Genomic DNA, 21,927 nt, shown 5'->3' on the forward strand with positions numbered 1-21,927 from the left:
TTTTGAGGGAATGCGGACTTTCCAAAGGGAGAACCAAAACACACAGAAGCTCAAGTTGCTTTCAAGGTAAACTTTATATTGGCCCCAGAACTTGATTCCTGGTTTCCTAACACCTAACACTAGATCATTCTGCCTGTCTCTGTTAGACTCTAAATACAGAGGAAAAGGAAAAGAAAATAAAGATAGCAAAACAACATGAAAGCAGATAGATAATAATGTGCATGAAGATGGGGAAAGAGCAAAGGGAATGAAAATCGCAAGATAAAGCTACCTTCCATATTTTCTAACTAATTGCTACATTTTCATTAGTACCACCTAGTAAACGGATAAAAAATGTTGACAAAAATATGCTGCAACAGCTGCAGAATTTTACACACTATGTATGAATTATTCTTACTTTCCAGATCAGAAAAAATATTGGCTTATCCTGAAGTATTAATTCATTCTAAATTCTCTTTGCTCTTCATGTAAGACATAGGCTGCTCTAATCAATAAAATCAGTTACCTAGGAATAGCAATGTATTTGATTTTCTTTGAGTTAAGATCTGTTACTTCCAAGTATCCAGCAGCTTGTGGAGGAGTGACATCTGAAAATAAGCAAACATGTTAATTTTTCCTGCTGCATGATTAACTGCTTATTGCATTTGCATTTAGCAAGTTAAATTTAAACATTTCGTTACACAGTACCTGTCAGAAAATGATAAGCTTTCACACTCAATACAGGAGTATAACTTGCAAATATGGAATTGTTTCACTATTATGATAGTGAGCAACCAGACAGGCACAACTATAAGAGAATAATATATTTGTACAGCAAATGTCAAAATTACACACAAATATAAGCACTAATCAGGCATTACTGCAATCCCTAACTCACTGCTTTTATCTGTCTCTGAAGATAACGTCAGCTGTGCATCTGACTTTATCAGCACGTTGAGCAACGTTTCAAAACATTGTGCTCATTATTCCCACTTTAAAATTTCTCAGTAATATTAAATATTGTTGCCTCAAACTGAACCGCTCTTTTTGCGAGTAGATTCTCAGTAGGCAAAGATTTTATAACTTCATGGTAAATAGACCTAGATTATCAGGCATTTAATATTCTGTTTATAGACAGTTTAATGAATAGAGTTAATACTATGGTCCCTCCCTCAGAAATAAATTTGTGTGTGTGTGTGCGCACATACAGTGGCTTTTGCCAACATATGAGCACACTCTGCCTGGGCTCAGAAGTGGCTTCCAGTTGGGAGCTGCCGTTCACCTGCCTGGAATAAACTGAGGAACTTAAGTTTTTCAGAAAATGAGCCAGAAGACTGAATTACGCTGCATAGTATGGCTACAAAATACCATTGTCACAGGATGAAAGCAAGCCTAGATTTCCTTCTGAAATAACGTCTTTCACCTCCTTGGAATGGAGAGCCTGATGTTACCTGCAGAAGTGTTGATGCTCGCACACAGCACACACAGAAAAGACCAATAAGATCAGCAGTATAAGAGGATCTAAAATCCAAATCAGTGTAAAGAACAACCAACAACAGCACTTCATGCGTATCTACTGTACCCACATATCCACAGTATGGCACATCTACAGTAGGACATTTGTTGACTTTACTCATCTTCATAAAAATGTCAAACACATTAGAAATAGGAAAAAGAAGTCCAGAAATATGCAGGTTTGTGGGCCACAGAGCACTTTTTGTTTTGCCTAGCTTTTGTTACTGTTTTAATATGTGCTCTCTCTTTTGGTAATAACGGAGGACAAGATATATATTAAAAATTCTGATGAAGATCTAGAACACAGAGCTGAAACTGAACTGGAAGAGGTGGAACTGTGGGATAAGAATTAAAAATTAAGTTTATAAATTAGAGAGAGAACACAAACCAACTAAATTAAATCATGAAAAGACAAAGTATTGCAGAGAAGGAAGCTGAAGAAAAGGTAATCGAATGTTTAAATGCAACACAGGAGCAACTGGCCAGGATCTCATGATGAACCATGAACATCAGACCTAAACAAGCGCAGTTTGTTCCTCTTTTGCCAAAGCCCAACGGAGAAGAATAGCTACACGCAGCTCTAGACACCAACCTTTAAGGAAAAGATAAGCACATGAGATTATCCTGGGTGTGACAAAGAGGTTAGAACAGATGTGCTGTAAGGACAAAAATAAGGAATTTTTTCATCTAAAAAGATACTTTTTATTTGAAAAACACATCCCATAATATCAAAAAGATTCTTATAAAGAGAGCGATATTATCCTGACTGAGTGGAGGTGACATAAAGTATTTAGTTTTGTTTATAGCAAAAACGGTGGATACCAGGAAAAGCTTTTCTTATACAAGGAGAGCGAAGTATAGCAATAGGCCAACTGTTTGACAAACATTGGTTAAGAGTCTAAACATGTCATCCTGTCTTTATATAAATAGGTGGACCAGATGATGTGTTGAGGTTATTCCTGTAACTGTGTGTGTTATACTACATGTTGTTTCAGTTACTGTCGCACTAATAGAGATACATACTCAGTAACAGACTGTTATTTTATGTTCATATATGGAAAGTGCTGAAAATCCAAGTAAATATTTTCTCTCAAGTAGCCCTCATTTCTATAGCCATGTTTTTAGAATAAACATTAATGCTTATTTGCTGGATCCTGCCATGATCTCTTGTCTGAGTTTATACTTTGTGGCCATACATCTATTTGGCAGTCTTTGGGGAAATTATTACTATATTCCTTTTCAAACAACTATTATCCTGGTATACAGTTCCAATAAAACACAGAGAAAATTATTTCTTTGTTTGTTATTCCTGGAAAAGTTTTGGTAAAACATACTGAAGTACGCTAGATTCTGGCTGAGTTCTTTGAATTATTCATAGAAAAGGAAGGCTGCGTGTCAGGCCTGACCAGTTGTCTGAGAAGATGAGAAAGAAAGTCTGATAGATATACAAACCCAAGCAAGAATATAAAACAGCTTCTCAAAGGCCACATAAGAATTAGTGCAAGAACTTCAAGGGACTGCCGCATACTTGATTTCATGTAATAGGATGCCTTCCCTTCACTATAAAATCTCCCAGGAAAGAACACAAAGACTTATGAATGAAGACTTACACAACTTATACAACGACAGGACACGGGGGAATGGCAGGAACATGTGCCAGGGGAAGTTTAGGTTGGATATTAGGAAAAGGTTCTTCACCCAGAGGGTGGTGGACACTGGAACAGGCTCCCCAGGGAGGTGTCACGGCCCCAAGCCTGACAGTGTTCAAGAAGAGACTGGACAACACCCTCAGACACATGGTGTGAACTGTGGGGTTGTCCTGTGCAGGGACAGGAGTTGGACTCAATGATGCTTGTGGGTCCCTTTCAACTCAGGACATTTCTACGATCTTATGAACTTTTGTAGATCAGTAACTACAGGCCTCCAATGCAGAAACAGCAGAAACATTCAAAGGCCCCCATGAATTATGCAGCACAATCAGGAACAACCAACACTGAATCTCCAAGGGACTGTAGCAGTTAAATTCAATTGCATTCAAGTGCATTCAATTAAAGAGTCTGTCAATTAGTGAGACTGAGAGGCAAACTCGAGAAGAAGCAATAGCCCAGCAGAGAGGGCTATCAAATGGGCACAGTAAGGACTAATACCTTATAATCTCACCTTCCAAACGAGCACATTAACGCATCTCTCTTTTCTTCTCTCTTCCCATTTTCACTTTGAAAGATTTTGGATTCATGCCATAACAATGGCAATACTAGGTCCCTCTGATTTAGTATCCTGTCTACCAGAGTTGTTAGATGCTTCAAAACTATAAGACCTGGACAAGCACACATGGCATTTTCCTCAAGTCACCAACCAGTTCTAATGTAGGGGCTTCTTAAGCTGAATGTGGTGTCTATCTTTTTATGTCTATCTATTTAGTAACTTCCCAAGAATTTGTCCAGTTCTCCTTTGGATCCATATTTCAGCATTCATAAAATCCTTTGGGAAGTAGTTTCACAGGTTGGTTCCCTGCTCTGTGAAGAACCACCTCTTTTTATTTGTTTTGATGAAGTTCCTACTACCTCCATTAGCTGCCCTTAACTGGTACTGACCGTTAAACTGCTTTCCCATATGTCTATCCCATACACGTTCTTGTAGAACTCCACCATATACCCCTTTCCTGATCTTGTCTCCACATGCAGGAGATTTGGTCAATATAATCTTGCTCATCCTCATTGTCCTTTTCTGAATTTAGGTCAGTTCAGCCTTCCCCCACCTTGAGACAGGGGATCAAAATTACAGTGTTAGAGACACATGGATTTATACAACAGCCCAAAGATGTTCTCTGTTTTTTACCAGTTTATTCCCTATTAATTTTTAACATTTGATTTGCCTTTTTTTTGACTGCTACTGAGCTTTGAACCGATATTTTAATGAAAATATCTATTGTAACCACAAAATTGCACTCTTGAGATGTACTGATCAGCCCCATCATTTTATAGAATTAGGACCCTTTCTTTCTTCCTTCACATACATTATATTTATCTATACTGAACTTCATCTGCCATTTCTATTGCAGTCAGCACTGTAGTTCTTCTGTAATCCTTCATTGTGAATCCTTTCTACCATGAATAATAACCAGTATCATCAGCAAACACTGTCGCCTCATTGTTCATTCATTTTTCTATTCTTTACATGACTACACTGAGTAGCACACTTCTCCGTAGGGCTTCACTCATGACTCTTCCTCCACTAGAGAAACTGATCATTAACTGAAAAATGGAAATGTCTGATGTCCTTAAAAAAGGCTATGGAGTAGAAAACTTAAGAGTCTTGCTCAGGTCCAACTTAATTGCATCGATACAGTCATATTAAACATGATTCAGTTAAGATCAGTTTTGGTAATTCATAAATTGTCATTTAGAAAATAAAAATCAATGTCAATGATCTTCAAGAAAGCCTTAAATCTTTCAACTTAAATGGCTATAAAGCATGGAACAAATCATACCTCATAACATCTTCTATAAATTTACAGCTATCAATCACTATTCATGAATATATTTCACCATAGTTGAGGGGAAAAAAAGTTAGTAACTTGTTCAGCTACAAAAACTGATCTAAATTAAATTACTCGATCAGACAGAAGCCAGTTCTCAGGTAGATAAATTGTTCGGGTCAAGGTTATCCAGGATTCATGAAGAATGTCCCTTGGTTTTTAATTATATTAATGTAGCATTATAAAGTGTTATATTACCACAGCAACCTATAAGACTTAGAAATAAATGTCAAGATCTCAATTTTAGGTATCATTTGGAAGCACTGTATCCCTCCATCATTCCCAAATCAACAAACTAATTTTAACAAAAGCTCAGAAGATTTACCTTCTGAACTTTGATACCATTCACTTCAGACTCAGATATATATATATATTTTTTACAATGAAGGCTTAAAATAAATAACCCAGTCTGACCCTTCAGCAGGTTATAAAGTATGAGAAGATTACAGCCTGAAGTGGTAGAATTAGTTCCAAGATCATCATGCAAAGTCTAACTACGTTTTATTAGGTTGAATCTTTTTAAAAGTTAACCTTTTCTTTACAAACATAGGTAACTTCAATTTTCTGCTCTGTTTATATCCTTGATTTTGCTTCTTTAGTGAAGCAAGTATTTTATCCTTTTAGTAATAAATAAAAGGATTTATCTACACAGAGAAGTAATCTGTGGTAAATGAGACATATTAGATCATTTATTTTGTAAAAGAGAGTTAATTTGGAATAAAGCATTTATTCTGGGACAGAAAGTTTGCATATGGGATAAATCAGGAATTGCTTTTTGTGCTGGTGAATTCAAAATACCTGCCATTCTACCATATCCAGATATTTTGGGGGTTGCAAAACTCACAAATGCTGTTATTTAGCACTCATTGGTATATTTTTAGTTATCAGCTGAAGAAGCTAAAAATACAATGATAATAGAAAGCTCGGCATGGGAGCATAAAAAAGGCTGAAGGTCTGTAGGCTATACCTGCTTTATCAGTGTACAAGTGGAGGAGGGTTTTGCTCTGTGTGAATGTTGCTCATTCTCTTGGACAAGTGCAGAACTAAAAAGCCCAGGTCTCTTCAGTTTGGAGAGAAGGCAGATGTGACTGAAGCTAACAAAGTCATGAAGGTGAAGATTAAGGTGAATGCAGAACTGTCATTCACCCAACCCTGCAGTGTTAAAACGAGGGGCACTTGATAAAGCTGGGGGGAGATGAGCTGGTCACAGAGAGCAGTGAACTTGTGAGCTTGCTGTGGAGACACACAAGTTGAGAGAAGGACCAGACAAACTTGTGGACAACAGGTCCACACAAGGAGATTTCAAGGCTAAGGCTGGGATGTTCTCTGCAACAGCTCTAATAAAACAACTGCAAATGTTGAGAAAGTATTGAAGTTTTGCCCAGGGAAGTGGTGGAGTCACCACCCCTGGAGGTGTTTAAAAGGCATTTAGACGAGGTTCTTAGGGACACGTTTTAGTGCCAGAGTTAGGTTATGGTTGGACTTGATGGTCCTGAGGGTCTCTTCCAACTGGAATGAACTTATGAAGGGAAAGACACAGAAGTGGCCAGGCTCACATGCATTCCTGAAGTAACCTCTCCTGTTGGCCCTGCTGAAGACAATACTGAGCTAGATGGATAAGTTTGTCTTATCACTGTGTGTCTGTGTGGCATTGAGCAGTAGCTGGAAACACTAGTGAAGATGATTGCTGAACTGGAATGATCATATTCCTGTAGCTGGTTCCCAGTGCGGACAGTGGGAGATCCCATCTACTGGGGTATTCACAGTGTAGGTAGCCTGTTAATTCCTCAGAAGTATGATTAGGCATGTTATAAGATCCAAATTAGGCTTTAAAATTAGTGCAACTACTGTCATTCCTCCTCAAATGTTTGCTCTGTGATTCTTTAAAAACATTTTGGAAAAATTGGCGAGTGATTGCAGTTTACAAAACAAAAACAAGTATGTACAAGTATATGAACCTCTTACCTTTTGGGTAAATGTCTTTCAAAGGCACATCTCCAGGTGCTAAAATTCTGACTATTTGATTAGAAGCCAATAAAGTTACACAATTGGTTTGTTTTGCAGCTCCTGTTTTCCTCCGGGCTCCATAATAAAATGGATCAGAAGGAGAAGCACGTTTGTGACTCAGAGAGGAGTTTCTTTTCCAGCTATACACTTCACTAGGAGACTGCAAAAGAGAAGGAGTCTACATAACAAAAGGTTACTGCCATTGAGCCTAAGAACTAACATTTCTTGCTAAGTTCTACTTCTTATCTAATTTTAAATCGAATGTAGCTACTGTGGTTACCGCTCATGTCACCACATGACAAGAAAAAACCTGGATTATTTAGTCATTAAAAATTCCTATGGGACTGAAAAACAACAGACCACCTGTACAAGTTTTAGGAACTGAGACTCTCTGAAGATCCTAAGTTGAATAAACTATTTTTTTCTTCATGTTGAACCAGGAACAGAAAGCACTGAAATAACCTAATCTGGAATCAAACTACGTGATGAGCTATTACCATAATCTAAGTTTCCACTAATGTAGATAAATGCAAGCAGGTATTTTAGTAATTAATTCAAAGTTAGGCATTAAGGCTGGGATTTGGCTCCACTTTAGAGCTGTAAATATAGATGTCCACATGTGAGCCAGGTGCTTCACCTCCTGCTACAGTCAGTAGAGACTGGAGAATAAATCGTCTCATCTTGAAGGCAGCCTCTACGTTTAGTCAGCTGAGCATTGACACTATAATAAGAGCCCAGATACTTTGTCCATACTAAATACCTGCAACATTAAACACCAAATCTGAAATTTTGTCACCTTTAGCACACTCCCTCTTTGACATTCATGTGGACATTTAAAACCATGTATAAGGAAAGACAGGGCCTCCGTCTAAATCATGGGGAGCAAAACACTTTATCACCAGTGTTGGTGCTGAAGTGTGTAACATCTTTAGCACTCCCTTCTCTAGACTGCCTCCCTTCTCCTGCAATAAATGCACACCTGGTAATAAATAATAGGAAAAGCTAGTATAATCAATCTGGTAATATAAATCCAAATCAAGTAAAATAAAAAGCTAATTGTAAAGACAGGGAATGTCTTATTTAAAAAAACATGTTTTTGAATCATTTTGGATTTCAGAGTATACCCTTCCATCATCTGGCTTTCCCAAAATTCATGTCTGTAAACAGTTACATTTTCTAATTTGCCCAAATTTAGTAAAATTAGTAGAATTCCATAGAATTATTTGTTCCATAAGCACCACCCATTTAATATATCACTAGGTAGTAAATACAAATAAATCCAAAGAATTAAACATATTGCTTTTATTTTCCCTGTGTTTACCTTCACTCCTTGCAACAGCCTCAGTCATGACGCTGTTAAGTTCTACTTTCCTTTCTGATCCTTTTCTAGTTGTGTCACAAAAGTGAGTACAATTACATGCAGTATATACAGTTAAAGATATTATTAAATAGAGAAGGGACTGTATAAGTTTTGTTACCACTTTCCGTATCTTTTTCTTTCTCTGAAATCTAGATCCTTGCTAGCTGCTGCACACTAAGCAGAAAGTTCACACTGAGCAGTCAAAAATCATACTTATATCCTTCTCAGTGGTTATATTTAATTAAAAATCTATAAAACCCCGTGATTTATTAAATATTTCTCTCGCCAGTACTATTCAGAACTTTGCTATGATGAATTTTGCCTGTGCCACGTATTATATTGTTCTATTTCTTGTTATTTCAAACTTCACTGAAATCTCTCCAGATTAGACTACCCTAACAAATGGTGTACATTACATGAAATTGTCATTTACTGTCATTCCCTTCTTTTTCCATATCATTTGGTAAACAGGTACTTAACTGCCTACAGAAAAAATGAGATCATATTACTTCATTGTATAATAATGCTCAGTATTTACCAAGAGGTCTGGAAACCCAATCACAATAGTAGCATAATTATGTTCGTCTGAGAAAATCCTGTTGGGGGAGCTGATCTTTTGTCCCACAGCTGCGCTGAGGTTTTCTGAAGATAGCTGGTCACTCGAAACTGCATGTGGCACACACAGTTCTGATGCTAAACAGGGAAATTAAACAAAATGAAAGTCATTAAATCCAGATGTGCAATAGGAAACTATATTAACTGTAAGAGCGCTGAGCACTGATCATTGCTATTACTTTGAGCATACAATTACTAAAGAGCCAAAGATTTGATTATACGATACTATAACACAGAAGTCAGGAAATAATGTTATTTTTGCAAAGTACTTAAAATCAGGAAATACTAGCTTTGTACTTGCTTATGCCACTTAATTTTGCTCTCTACTGTGCAAATGAGGCAGGAAGCCTATGGAATAGAACAGCATGTGATCTCATTGAAGACTGTTATAATGCAATTGCACAGAAAGGCAAAATGTAGGTTTGCACAGGTGTCAACGTGACATTTCTTAGTAGCTCTTTGCAATTCAAATAACATTATTTGTAACACATTTCTGGTAAATAATTGTCTGGTTTTCTTTTTCATTAAGCTAAGGAAAACTAAATTTTATTCTGTGCAATTGTAACAGCTCTTTGCCTCAAATTATTGACACAGTGAGAACCTGGTATCTTTAGTTCTGCAGCACACTCCGTTTCCACTTGAACAGGCAGACTATCTTGTTTACCTGGCAATGGGAGAAAATCTTTCCACCCTCAAAGGATGAATGGGCTACTGGTTTGGGTCAGTGGCAAACCCACACTGGTCTACCTTTTCTTAGCTCTCCTGCCACAGGTTCTGCCTCAAAGAATGAGAACAGGCTGAAGATGTTACATTCAGGGTTTGCTGGATGATTTGGAAAAAAAGTGGAGAGGGCATATCATAATTTTTAGATTGGAAGTGACGAAATAAGATAAAAAAGGATAAAAATAGCACAAAAAGCACACAGCAATAAACTGTCCACAAATACTTGGACACTGGAAATTACTATAAGGTTTCTACCCATCTGAGGAATGATACTCTATAGTGGTTTCTAAATAAGGCAGTAAGAAGAAGGAAACTACTGTGCTCTGAATGAGCTCGGTAAGTTGATAGAGTAAACTGTACAACAGATAAAAAGGATCCTTGATATTTAAGCTGTGGTTAGAGTCTTTGGTATCCAGTTTGTTGCTGTTTGTGTAATACAAGCTGTATTTGCTATTTGTCAATAACATTTGCTTGTATCATGTTTACACTGTCTTAATATCATTCTTCATACTTATGCTAGCCACAAGAACCAGGATGAAATGTTTTCCCTCTGGTTTCTCTGTATTTTTCCTCTGTCTCTCTGCGATACACTGGAGATAGGCCAAAGCTTATAAACTGTTAGGGGGGATGCACATGTACTTCCAGTGTTATTAAACCAGGCAGACTGAAGATTTTGTGCACCGTGATCCAAAGCTCAGTGTTGAAAATGTCATTAGATCTGCAGACAGGCAGAATGGTGACCACTGGAGATTTCTGCCTTCTGCTGTAGCTAAGACAAGCCTCAACGCCTCGCACCATCTGTGAAATTTACTGAACAAATTCCCCCTGTTCTTTAACACAGGTGTGATGGCCTCAATGGCCTCCTGCACACTATCTGCAGAACTTTAGAAACTGTGACTTCTGTTTTAACAGAGGATCTTTTGTACTTTTATAAGTGTTGGGAAACGTCTTCTAGCTCATCTGAGTGTGCATAACAGACCCGTAACAGCGCACAGACTGGGCTCATCAACATATTGGGTCCCTTCTGTTCTTATGTTATAACTCCTGCCTAGTCATATTTTTTCCTTTTCCTTCTGTAAACTGGTACATTTTCTGTAAGTCCATGACTGAGGGTCTTAAATGCTACAAGGAAACAAAGATGCTTTATTCAAACAACCTGAAGTTTGAGCATGGAATTTGCCATGCTTGGTGAAATGTTATTATTAACCAAACAGAAAGGAAGGGCAAAAAGAGAATTGGAAAGAAGGTTACCCAGACCTTTAAAGTAAAACAGCCTTGTTTGTGCAGCTGCAAACACAGAAATGATTGAAAAAAAAAAAAAAAGAACAAGCCAAGCTTGCATTCAATACCTGTTGTTAAGCCAAATCCCATGTCAGCTGGCTCTTCAGTCAATGCATACAGCTGGCAAACCTCATTGTCTTCAGCTTCCATATGGGCACGCTTGGTTAAAAGAAATTTCCTGTAAAGGACACACATTTATAATAATTCCTGATTAAGCCGGTAGCTCTAAAAAAGGACTTTCATCTTCTGAAGTGGCAAAAACATTATATGTCTATATAAATGAAGTTATCAACACCTTTTGCTAAAATGAAACATAATTTACCAAACACCTGTGAGATAGGAAAGGGTAAGCCAGCAAGTGGCAGATGACTTCTGGTAAATGTTTACACACTTTTATTTACTCTTCAGTTATAAAAATAAGACAGCAGAGTAATATTTCTTTCACATGACCACTAAAGTAAAGCAAACAGGCACTAACCCAGCATGCTGTGGCTGTACTTCCAAAGCCAGATCCACCAACATTCTCAATACCACCTCAGTAAAAACAGCATTAACATTTATAGAATCAAAGCTAGTCTAGATATTCAGAGGCATGAATTTAGGCAGGTATATCCTGTTCATTTTCTAGTCTAAAATCCTACCTGCACTTTGACCAGAGCAAATCCGCGTCCTAAAGACTAACTGTTTAAGCCTAGTTAGTCTCACAAACTGAAAAAACAATTCTGAGACCAGGAGTGAAAAACTCATGAACATAAACAAGACACAAACAAGAAATAATGCCATCAAGAAAACCAGGCTTAACTAACTGATTTGTTTCATTTTCCACCAAGAGCCACCGGTCTTCAGCCACCAGGAAAACAGATTTCAGATTGATCGGAAGTGAGATGGTATGAGTTCGACCCTCTAACACATCCAGTACAATGAGGCGGTTTCTGTAAAATTGGAAACCAAGAAAATAATAATCAGACAGGGATGTACATGAGAAGATCTGTTATATATCTGTATAATAGAAGGATATAATTTACTCTCACCCTGCTTCTTTGTAGAACACCAGCCAGTTTTTGTGTGAAAACTCTCGGCACATTTTATAGTTGCTCTGTATAAAAATACATCATACAACAATTACTGATTGCTACATTCATCCCAGTGAGCTCCCCTGACTCCCCTGAAGGTGGACTGTATTTTCCCTTTATGTAGAATAATCATTGGCATTAACTGCCTCTCAAAATGCTATCTAGCCTGCCTTGTCCCAAGTCATATAACTGCATCATAACTGAGTTCATAATTTTGGACATAATATCTTGTAACAAAATGTTCAATTATTCACCGTTCCAGCTCCAAAAAGGGATATTTTAAAGACAAATATCATCAGACAATAAAACTTATTTATATTTTACATATCACCGTTCCAAACAATGCTATTTTATGTGTAAGGCATTTAAACACACATGAGAGTAGACAATTAAGTCCTTGGGCCATAAAACCAGAAAGATAAATGATCCTGGGGCAGTTTTTCCAATATTGATGTTTGATTTTAAAAAAAAGCCAACAAACAAACCAACCAAACAAAACCCCCCACAAACAAATAAAAACAAAACAAAAACCAAAAAGCAACTTAGTATAATAGAGGCAGGTGCTGTTCCTTACCGCCTCTTCTTTGCTGCTCCACCATGACATTCTCTTAGGAGACTCTTGAGCATCTGGTAAGAGCACAAGCCGGTGAAGGGCACCATTGTTTGTATCCAGCAACAACACGACATTGGTCTGTAAATGAAAAGCAGACCCGGGTACATCTCAAGCCCATTTAAGAGACTACAACAAATCTATCTGAAGCACTTTTGTAACTCTAGCAACTTAGGACATTTGGAAAAGATGATGTAAATTTTGTTGGAAAATGTAGGCTGAATCTTCTTGGTTCATTTCAAAGCTCATGGAGAAATTTAACTGCAGAGGATAAGTACATGCAAAAAGTGCTGGAATGTTATTCCAGTTTTTCCACAATGTTCTATCTATACATCTAACATTCACTTCTGCATAAGCTCTAGGAACTCGACTAGTACGGCTTACATGTACAAGCTATGGTCACCTACAGGTGAGAGACACACCAGTTTTGTTTTGTCCCGTCACTAAAACATTTCATTTCAGATTTTGTATTTCTTAGCATTCCTCTAAAATACCCACTACTTAGGTCACACTGAAGATGAAAAACTGATGAGAGAAGAAATGGCTTAGTACATCCTCTCCAAGTTCATCCTTCTGATATTGTGGAGCCTATTGAACATCCCAGAGCATGACAATCCTGCTGTGATTTGTGCTGTCAGACAGCTTGTGGTGTCAGAGGTGGGAAAGCTGTTGCAGGACACCAGACTGACTCGAGGATAGAGATGAGAAGCAGATGGGACACTGTACAGAGTTGTCCAAGTGTCCTCCACAGATCACATGTGAAAATATTGTATGCTACATTTAGGATTTCAGATTTCTGCCTTTGTTAGCCAATGTCCCAGGGTCCGCGCATGACGTCAAATGATGGGGACATTTTAAACATTTATTTTTACAAAGAACTGTAGCTGTTCCTAATATGTTTAACTAAGAATTCAAGAGAACAGTCATTCAGGGCTAATGTTAACTGCATCAAATGACATTTAAAAGTTACAAAAGAACAAGTTAATTAAGCCTTGGGTTGAATTTTTTGATTGCCATTCAAGGAAACATCAGGTTCTGCAAGGACATTAGCTTCTGCAAGGACTTACTAAAAGTAAACTGTCTACGTACAACATCTGCAATAATGCGAGATAGACGTTAAGGGAGTAAAGCATAAATTCCCACAAATTGTCCTAAATAAAACAAACAATCTGAGTCACAGCAGTTTTGTTCTTTTTGGGTACACTTCATACTTTCACTAGGACCTTTTGGGAGGATTAACTTTATTTAATAATGACAGTCATTTGAAGCTAAATATGGTAAAGCATTTAAAATATTACCATGTTATTTGGAGCATTTGGGAATTTCAACTGGAGTTCAATAATGCTAAAAAAAGAAGTTTGCTTATGTATTATGAACCAAAACTATAGAAATGTGGTTCAGGAAAAAGAAAAGAAAACAAAACAAAACAAAATAAACAAAAACCCAGGGCATTTGCTTTGGATTTTGGTTTTCTGCCATATTTTATTTATATAATTCTGCTACAGCACTGCTGAAGTAAAGCAACGCATCAGCCTTCCACATGAGATAAAGAACACATATGAATCAATTACATTCTACCACTTAGCGTTAAATTTATGAGAGCAGTTGGTAATATAAAAAGCCTCTCTACTCCACCCCTTTTGATGTTAATGGTTTCCTTCTGTGCTAAGTGATTGATGTATATTCTGGGTTTAAGAATAGATTTTTGCGTCACTTGTGAACACATCCAAGAGCAGCTTTGGCAACTCATCAAGTGGGCTGGGAAAATACACTGGTGTGCAATTCCGCTGTGTTTGTTCTTGACTGGGAGAAAAGTAACCTTTGGGCGACCTCCTGACCCCCATGTCTGGAATTCCAAACTCTGGACAGATGCAATAACCAATCTTGTGAAGTGGTGTGCCTTTATTTTTAGTTACTGCAAAGTTTCCCTTTCCTTACTGCTGTTTTTATTTTAGCCAGCATTTTCCTCTTTAAAGTCCTTAAACCCAACGGGGATGTGATTTCACTTTGCTGGTATGGGAAGTTGTTCCTTATGGTCTCGCAGACAGAGAGGAGAGTTAGGGGAAGGAATACACTCCAATTTCTGAGCCGGACAGCACAAACAATTGAGTTTAACCCTCTTGTATTCTTACAGAATCATAGAATGTCCTGAGTTGGAAGGGACCCACAAGGATCATCGAGTCCAACTCCTGTCCCTGCACAGGACAACCCCACAGTTCACACCATGTGTCTGAGGGTGTTGTCCAGTCTCTTCTTGAACACTGTCAGGCTTGGGGCTGTGACACCTTCCTGGGAGCCTGTTCCAGTGAAGCTGAAGAACCTTTTCCTAATGTCCAACCTGAACCTTCCCTGGCACATCTTCCTGCCATTCTCTTGGGTTCTGTCATTGATCACTTCTCCCTGTACTCACTCTCAGTTCCATTCTCTGCTGCCCCCGATGCTTGTATCCCAAGCAAGCAAGCTCACAAACACAAGACTCTTCTTAGCTGTCAGCTTCAGATGAGGTTGATTCTTAGCCTGGTATGGTAACCCCTCTGTACACTCCCCACCTTGCCTGCTGTCCCACAAGCAACTGTTCTATTAGTGCCACCCAGTGACCTCTTGAGTGACACACATGTAACAGCCCTGACACTATTAGGCACAGATACAGACATAGCACATTGTTCATTAGGTTTAAGTGAAAAAAGTCTGTGCAAGAACTCAAACCTCTGTGCCTTCAGAGGCAGGGACACTATGTGAGCAGATGGCTGGTGTTCCAATCAATGTGAGTGATGTCTTTCAGATAATTTGGGAGACTTGACTGTATTAATACTAGAGATTTCAGCAAACTCAGAGCAGTAAACAGAGATATAAGGTTTGTACTTATAGAAAAGGACAGTCTTCACCTTTTCTATAGAAAGTGTACACCTTTCTATATAAGCACAGCTTCCTTTTTCTATAAGGTGTGCTTATCACAGAATCACAAAATGGTTGGGGTTGGAAGGGACCTCTGGAGATCATCCAGTCCAACCCACCTGCTAAAGCAGGTTCACCAGAGCAGATCACACAGCAATGTGTCCAAGTGGGTTTTGAATGTCTCCAGAGAAGACACCACAGCCTCTCTGGGCAGCCTATGCCAGTGCTCTGGCACCCTCCAAGTAAAGAAGTTTCTCCTCACATTCAGATGGAACCTCCTGTGCTTCAGTCTGTGCCAGTTGCGCATTATCCTGTCATTGGGCACCAGTGATTTCAGTGAACTGAGAACAGTAAATAGAGATATAAGGTTTGTGCTTATAGAAAAGGGAAGTCTTACATAATATCCAAAAAAAAGAAGATAATTTAATAACATCAATGAGTTTTTGAAGAAAACACACTTCCTCCCGGACAGATATATCAGAATATTATGGGGACTAGAGGTTTCAGACATTACTACTAGCAGGTCCTTCCATATGCAGGTTCCCACTTGTGCTTCAGGCCAGATCACAAAGTGTTAAAAAAATGTCTTCTTTTAAGGGAAGTTTGCCATCTCCTACATGTAGTGAGTGAGGTGGATCTCTGCGTCACCTTCTGTGCCACAGACTCCCTCGCTCCCTTGCTATGGGAGATCTTTAACAGGGAGCTCTGGCTGCAGGTAGGACAGGGACCAGCAGTTCCCTCCCTCCCCACACCACTTCCTGACCGAGACAGACAAACACTGAGTTAAAGGATGCTGGGGGGACACTGCCTGGGCAAAGCTCACCGAGCTCCCTCCCTCAGGCAGACTGTAGGTTATCCTGTCCATCCAGCCTTTCAACAAAGCAAAGCGCTTGTAAGGAAAAAACAGATGTGTGCAGTTAATTAATATGCAAATCAATTCACCGTGTCTGTTTTCCTCCTATAATCTCATATCTACTCATGCATAAAGTTATCGGAATTCTTTACAGTCTGTATTTGCTCTTCTGAGCTGTAAAAGCAGTAGGTGCAAAAAGAAAAGTGATATAGGCAGGCACGAAGCTTTATAGGAAACAGGGGTATGCCCTGAAGTACTGGTAGGGAGGAGAGAGCAGAGGTATTGCTGCTTTGAAAAAATGAATGCAACTCCCATCTTACAAGAAAAAGACTTCAGATTTCTGAAGAGTCTTTCCAAAGTCTGAACAAAAAGATTCTGGCCACTACAAGGAACAGAATCATCTACCCTTTCTTCCAAGAAGATGTAAAAGTGGCTTAAAAGTTGATGAATCTCTGATTTGTGCTATTAAGTTAAATCCCCAAGGACTTTAGTTTTAGTAAAATTTTACTTTAAAGGACGGGAATGAATGGTCATTTTTCATTTTATTTCACTGGAGGGCTCTGATGAAACCAGATGGATGTCGTCTGGGAAATAAATCACGCAACCTTATTTGAAGAGCCACAATATCTTCACCTCATCCTTTCCAATAAGGTTATAATCTGTTTAAAATGTTTCTTTTTTATAACTTAGTCAGAAACATGCATCTCCAAAAACCTTCATTAAAGAATTTTTTATTTAATAAATGCAACTTAATTCTATGAATATTGATCTTTTGCAAGTACATGTAGATGAAACCCTAAAGAATCACGTACCTCATTCGCATTACTTGTTTTCCTTCAAGATCTGTTTGATGCACCCTTAGCACAAGTAGCTAACCCTTGGAACGTTGCCCAAAATACAGATGTGCCACTAATCTACTTATCGTAAGATAAGAATGCTGCAAATTCTGAGCTTACAGCTGCCAGTGACCTTAGTAGTCCCGCAGGCAGGTACCTTGACTATATGTCAAGGCTCCTTCTGTTGCCAATGGCAAGAGAGAGGAACATCCACAGAGGGCAACTGACCACGCTCTTCCTTAGCTGGGATGAGTTGTTCTTGCACATCACCTTTATTCTCCCAAGAGATACAGAAGGTACTTGGATGATTAGCTTAGACTGTATGCACACCTGCTAACATCAGTAATTATGGATTTAATTTCATATACAGCAATATCCACCTCATTTCACAAGTGCACAAAGAGAGCACATGATTTTTCCATGGCTCCACTGCAGCAAGAGTTGGGAATAAAACCTAAGCTCTATGTGGAAAAACTCAACTACTGAGAATCCTTCTTTTGATTCAGTGACAGGTAGAAATGTAGAGATCCTAAGATATGAGCCATTACATAAGGAAGGAAAGCAGTGGCTGTGAAGACTGCAACAGCAGCATTTGTCTGCCCTGTGCTTTGGTGACTCATTTAAAAACTAATCCCAAATAAATTACTAATGTAGTCCATGGATACAAACATGCAATGCAACAGAGAATCCTTTTTCTTGTTTTTTTCCTGTGCAAGATGCTTACTTAAGTTCCCCAAGAAGTCTAAAATTACTTTTGAATGGAGTCCTAAGTATACAATGACTTTTTGCAACCAAGTTTGTAGTTTAATGAAACATATTTTCACACTCAACAAGTAAGGTCTGTCTTAATGTTAACAGTATGTAAAAAGTCCTAAGATAATGCAAAGCATTCAGAATGTTGTAATTCTGTATTATTTTACAGCAGCATAAAACAGGCTTATTTTCAGAAAGGATTTGTTTGCCTGTAGCACTTGCTAAGAAAGGCAAGACTGAAACTGCCAAATATTTCAGCTTTGTCAGGGAAAAACATGAGATTGCAGCTCAACTGAAGTCATCTGGAAACAGGCACTGAGCTACCATAGTCCCTCCACAGAGAGTTTAATTCAAACTGTGACTGAAAAATATATTCCACGAGGACAGGCAAAACCAGTCACAGAGTTAACTACCTAAAGCTTCACAGATCAACCTTCGATAAAAACTTCATTGCTGACACCAAATGCTATTGCCATTTGGTTAAAAGCAAAACTAGCAGGATAACTATTAATAGTTCCATGGTCAGAATTTCAGAGACTTAGAAAGCAAAGAATACTGCTGGGCTTTATGATAAAAAGTGTGAGACAGTCTAAACATTCTTAGACATGAGATGGGTTGCCATCTGTTTTAGTTTCCTGCACTGACTTCACCAAAAAAGGCCAAGGATTGTTTAGAAATGAACAAGTGTGTTATGTGCATCTAAAAATACCCCAAATGGTACCTTCTGTAGCTGTTCAAGAGAACCACACAGGCAACCACCATAAGCAGGTAACTTCAGAATCATATTTTATCTAGTTGGCATCGGAAAGTGTCCAAGGCAAAGCTAAAGAAGGCACAGGTGGTTCCACCAAAGGTGGAAAAATTGTGTTTCTCATAAGGTATCAAGTTTAACTGCAGTGTTTGAGACCAGCAAGGGGTGTCAATGCTTGACGAACATTCCTGGAACAGCAGTAACACAGAGACACTAGTAATGAAATCACTGAAAACTGCTTAATGCCCTAAATCAATGTAGGAAAGGTTCTTCTAGATCAGAGTCTCTCAGCTATCAAAAAATGGGCCGAAGAAATACCGAACAACAAAAGGAAAAGGAAAAACCAACCAAAAATACTGATGAGATTAAATGTCCATGTCAACCATTATGACTGGTAGGTAACACAACAAACTATTATTAATATTGAAAAATGAACAGTAGCAGCACTGTATCAATGGTTCTCTCTTATCACTGCTGGGTAAAGAAGTTTTGGATTGGAAATGTTCCAATCAGTTCACTGACAGCAGTAGAAAGCTGAATGTATGTGGAAGGTATGCAATACCTGACTTTAAAAAAAGGACTGGAGGCAAACCAACGTGGAAGTCGTCAGCGCTTCTAAATTTGCACTGCTGACACAGCAGATGTCAAGGCTTACCGTCTTCTTTCTAGTCTTGGTACTTTAGATGTTACAGAATGAGGAATATCAGGATTCACAAAACAAACAATAGTGGCATGAAGCAAATACAAGCAACATTTTACTTTGCGACTCAGAAAAATGTCTCTTTCATATACTATTTGAAAAGTAAAAAGGGGACAAGCTCAGAGTAGAATTTAAGTTCACAGCATAAGACAGCTTACTTAGCATTCTGCAAACATTTGCTGCTTTACTGAGATTCCTGAACTCAACTCACTGTCTTCCTATCTCCCATGTAGGTTAATCTGCTATTATCAGTAAGAGAAATAAGATAAGCAGGTAGAACTCAGCTTCAATAATGCAAAAGGACACTGTTCAGCAAAAAAAGTGCAAGTGGAAAGTCTCCACATAAAAACTAAAGCTGAAGACAACTCCCAAGCTTCAAGTATAGTGAAAAAGAGAATATTCAGCAGGGTGTAGGCTTATCCAGGCTATTTCAATCTAAAGAGGTAGGCATCTCAGAGATTCTACCCTCAGGATATTACTTTGCTCATCACTAAACATTTAGTTGTATTTTTTTGTTTTTACCTCCTCTTCATGTAGAACCACTTGACCTTTGAGTGGATTTCCCAGCGGTGCCACGGTCACAAAAGGTTGCCAGACACTTCCAACTGTTCTTGGGAAGAGGTCATAAAGGTCCACAAAGTATCCACTCTTACTGGAAATGTTCATGAAGTACAAGGAAACAGGATTGCATGTAGTAACATAAAGAACATTTTCAGCTTCCTCTTCTGAAATAAGAAAATAAAGTTAATGAAAGGTTACTGACATCGAGCATTGCTCTTTTGGAATTACATATGTCATAAGCTCAGCAGATGATATAGCAAAATGTACAGAAAAATTACCACCATTGACAGAGGGAGATGAAGAGAGAAATGGCCTCTTGATACTAACTAAATGTTAACGGGCAGAATCCTACCACAATACTATTTACTCTTTAAACAAGTAGTCCAAGGCACATTTGTGTAGACACGACTGCAGTGCCTGCCAGCTGCTAGTATACACAAAATCTATCCAGATGGTTTTGTTTGTTTATAATCTTGCTTCGCCTTCTCTATCCCATTCTCCTTTTCAGTTCACATATTTAATTAAACATGGGATGAATGCAAACTTCGTATGGAACCTTTCATATATAGAATCTTCCTGACTGATTTCAGACGATTCTTGAAATCGATACAAAGCCATCTAATTTATGTTTTGCTGCCATAAAAGTCTGTTAATGTATTTGAAATGAAGGCTACAAACAGAAAAGGCAGCATTCCAGTACTGATCATTAGTGATCAGTTTATAATACATAATAAAGTTTAGACGTGTTTAATGATGAACCCTAAAAATGTTGATGAACATTCCCACTGATGCAATTCACTTTGGGACATAAATAGTATAGGTAACTAAGGCAGCCTTGATCCAGTGAGAAATAATTTTTATCAGCATAAGCACGGGGGGAAAAAGCACAGCACTCTGCAAGTTAAAAGATTTGTAGTAAAACTGAATTGAGAGAGGAAAAGTCGAAGTATTGTTTTTGTGAAGTAATACAGTGTTGAACATACAAACTAATCAGACTTGCAAATTGTGGCTGTGTTCTACTTTAACTACATATCCTTCTATTAGTTTGAGAAAGATGCATACCCTTACAAAGACCACCATGACCCAGTGAAATTATCACAGTATCACAGTATGTTTGGGATTGGAAGGGACCTCAAAAGATCATCCAGTCCAATCCCCCTGCTGGAGCAGGAACGCCTCGGTGAGGTCGCACAGGAACATGTCCAGGCCGGTTTTGAATGTCTCCAGAGAAAGAGACTCCACAACCTCCCTGGGCAGCCTGTTCCAGTGCTCGGGCACCCCCACTGTGAAGAAGTTTATTCTCATATTTAAGTGGAACCTCCTGTGTTCCAGCTTGATCCCATTACCCCTTGTCCTCGGTGTTTGACACCGAGAAGAGCCTGGCTCCATCCTCGTGGCACTCACCCTTTATATATTTATAACATTAATAAGGTCACCCCTCAGTCTCCTCTTCTCCAAACTAAAGAGACCCAGCTCCCTCAGCCTTTCTTCATAAGGGAGATGCTCCACTCCCTTAATCATCTTTGTTGCCCCACGCTGGACCCTCTCCAGCAGTTCCCTGTCCTTCTGGAACTGAGGGGCCCAGAACTGGACACAATATTCCAGATGTGGTCTCACCAGGGTGGAGTAGAGGGGAAGGAGAACCTCTCTCCATCTACTGACCACCCCCCTTGTAATATACCCCAGGATGCCATTGGCCTTCCTGGCCACAGTGCTGGCTCATGGTCATCCTGTTGTCCACCAGGACCCCCAGGTCCCTTTCTGCTACACTGCTCCAACTTCAGTGGCTGAATATTTTTGTATTTCACCTACTGTTCAAAAAAAAAAAAAAAAAAAAAAAAGAGTGGAAAAAGATTAATTGTTATTCCTCTACTCTG

General features: G+C 38.6%; 1 protein-coding gene across 1 annotated transcript in view; it reads right to left on the reverse strand.

The window, feature by feature from the left end:
• Positions 1-21,927, reverse strand: part of VWA8 (von Willebrand factor A domain containing 8) — a gene marked incomplete at both ends in the record, with an annotated part of 186,826 nt that overhangs the window by 44,995 nt on the left and 119,904 nt on the right. The window contains 8 exons of the mRNA XM_080349876.1: positions 506-587; positions 6,998-7,199; positions 8,938-9,092; positions 11,087-11,196; positions 11,825-11,950; positions 12,050-12,114; positions 12,666-12,782; positions 20,012-20,214. Coding sequence (XP_080206002.1) covers positions 506-587; positions 6,998-7,199; positions 8,938-9,092; positions 11,087-11,196; positions 11,825-11,950; positions 12,050-12,114; positions 12,666-12,782; positions 20,012-20,214 — 1,060 coding nt within the window. The remainder of the gene's footprint in view (positions 1-505; positions 588-6,997; positions 7,200-8,937; positions 9,093-11,086; positions 11,197-11,824; positions 11,951-12,049; positions 12,115-12,665; positions 12,783-20,011; positions 20,215-21,927) is intronic.

Source organism: Nesoenas mayeri (genome assembly GCF_963082525.1).
Source record: "Nesoenas mayeri genome assembly, chromosome: 1".
NCBI lineage: Eukaryota > Metazoa > Chordata > Aves > Columbiformes > Columbidae > Nesoenas > Nesoenas mayeri.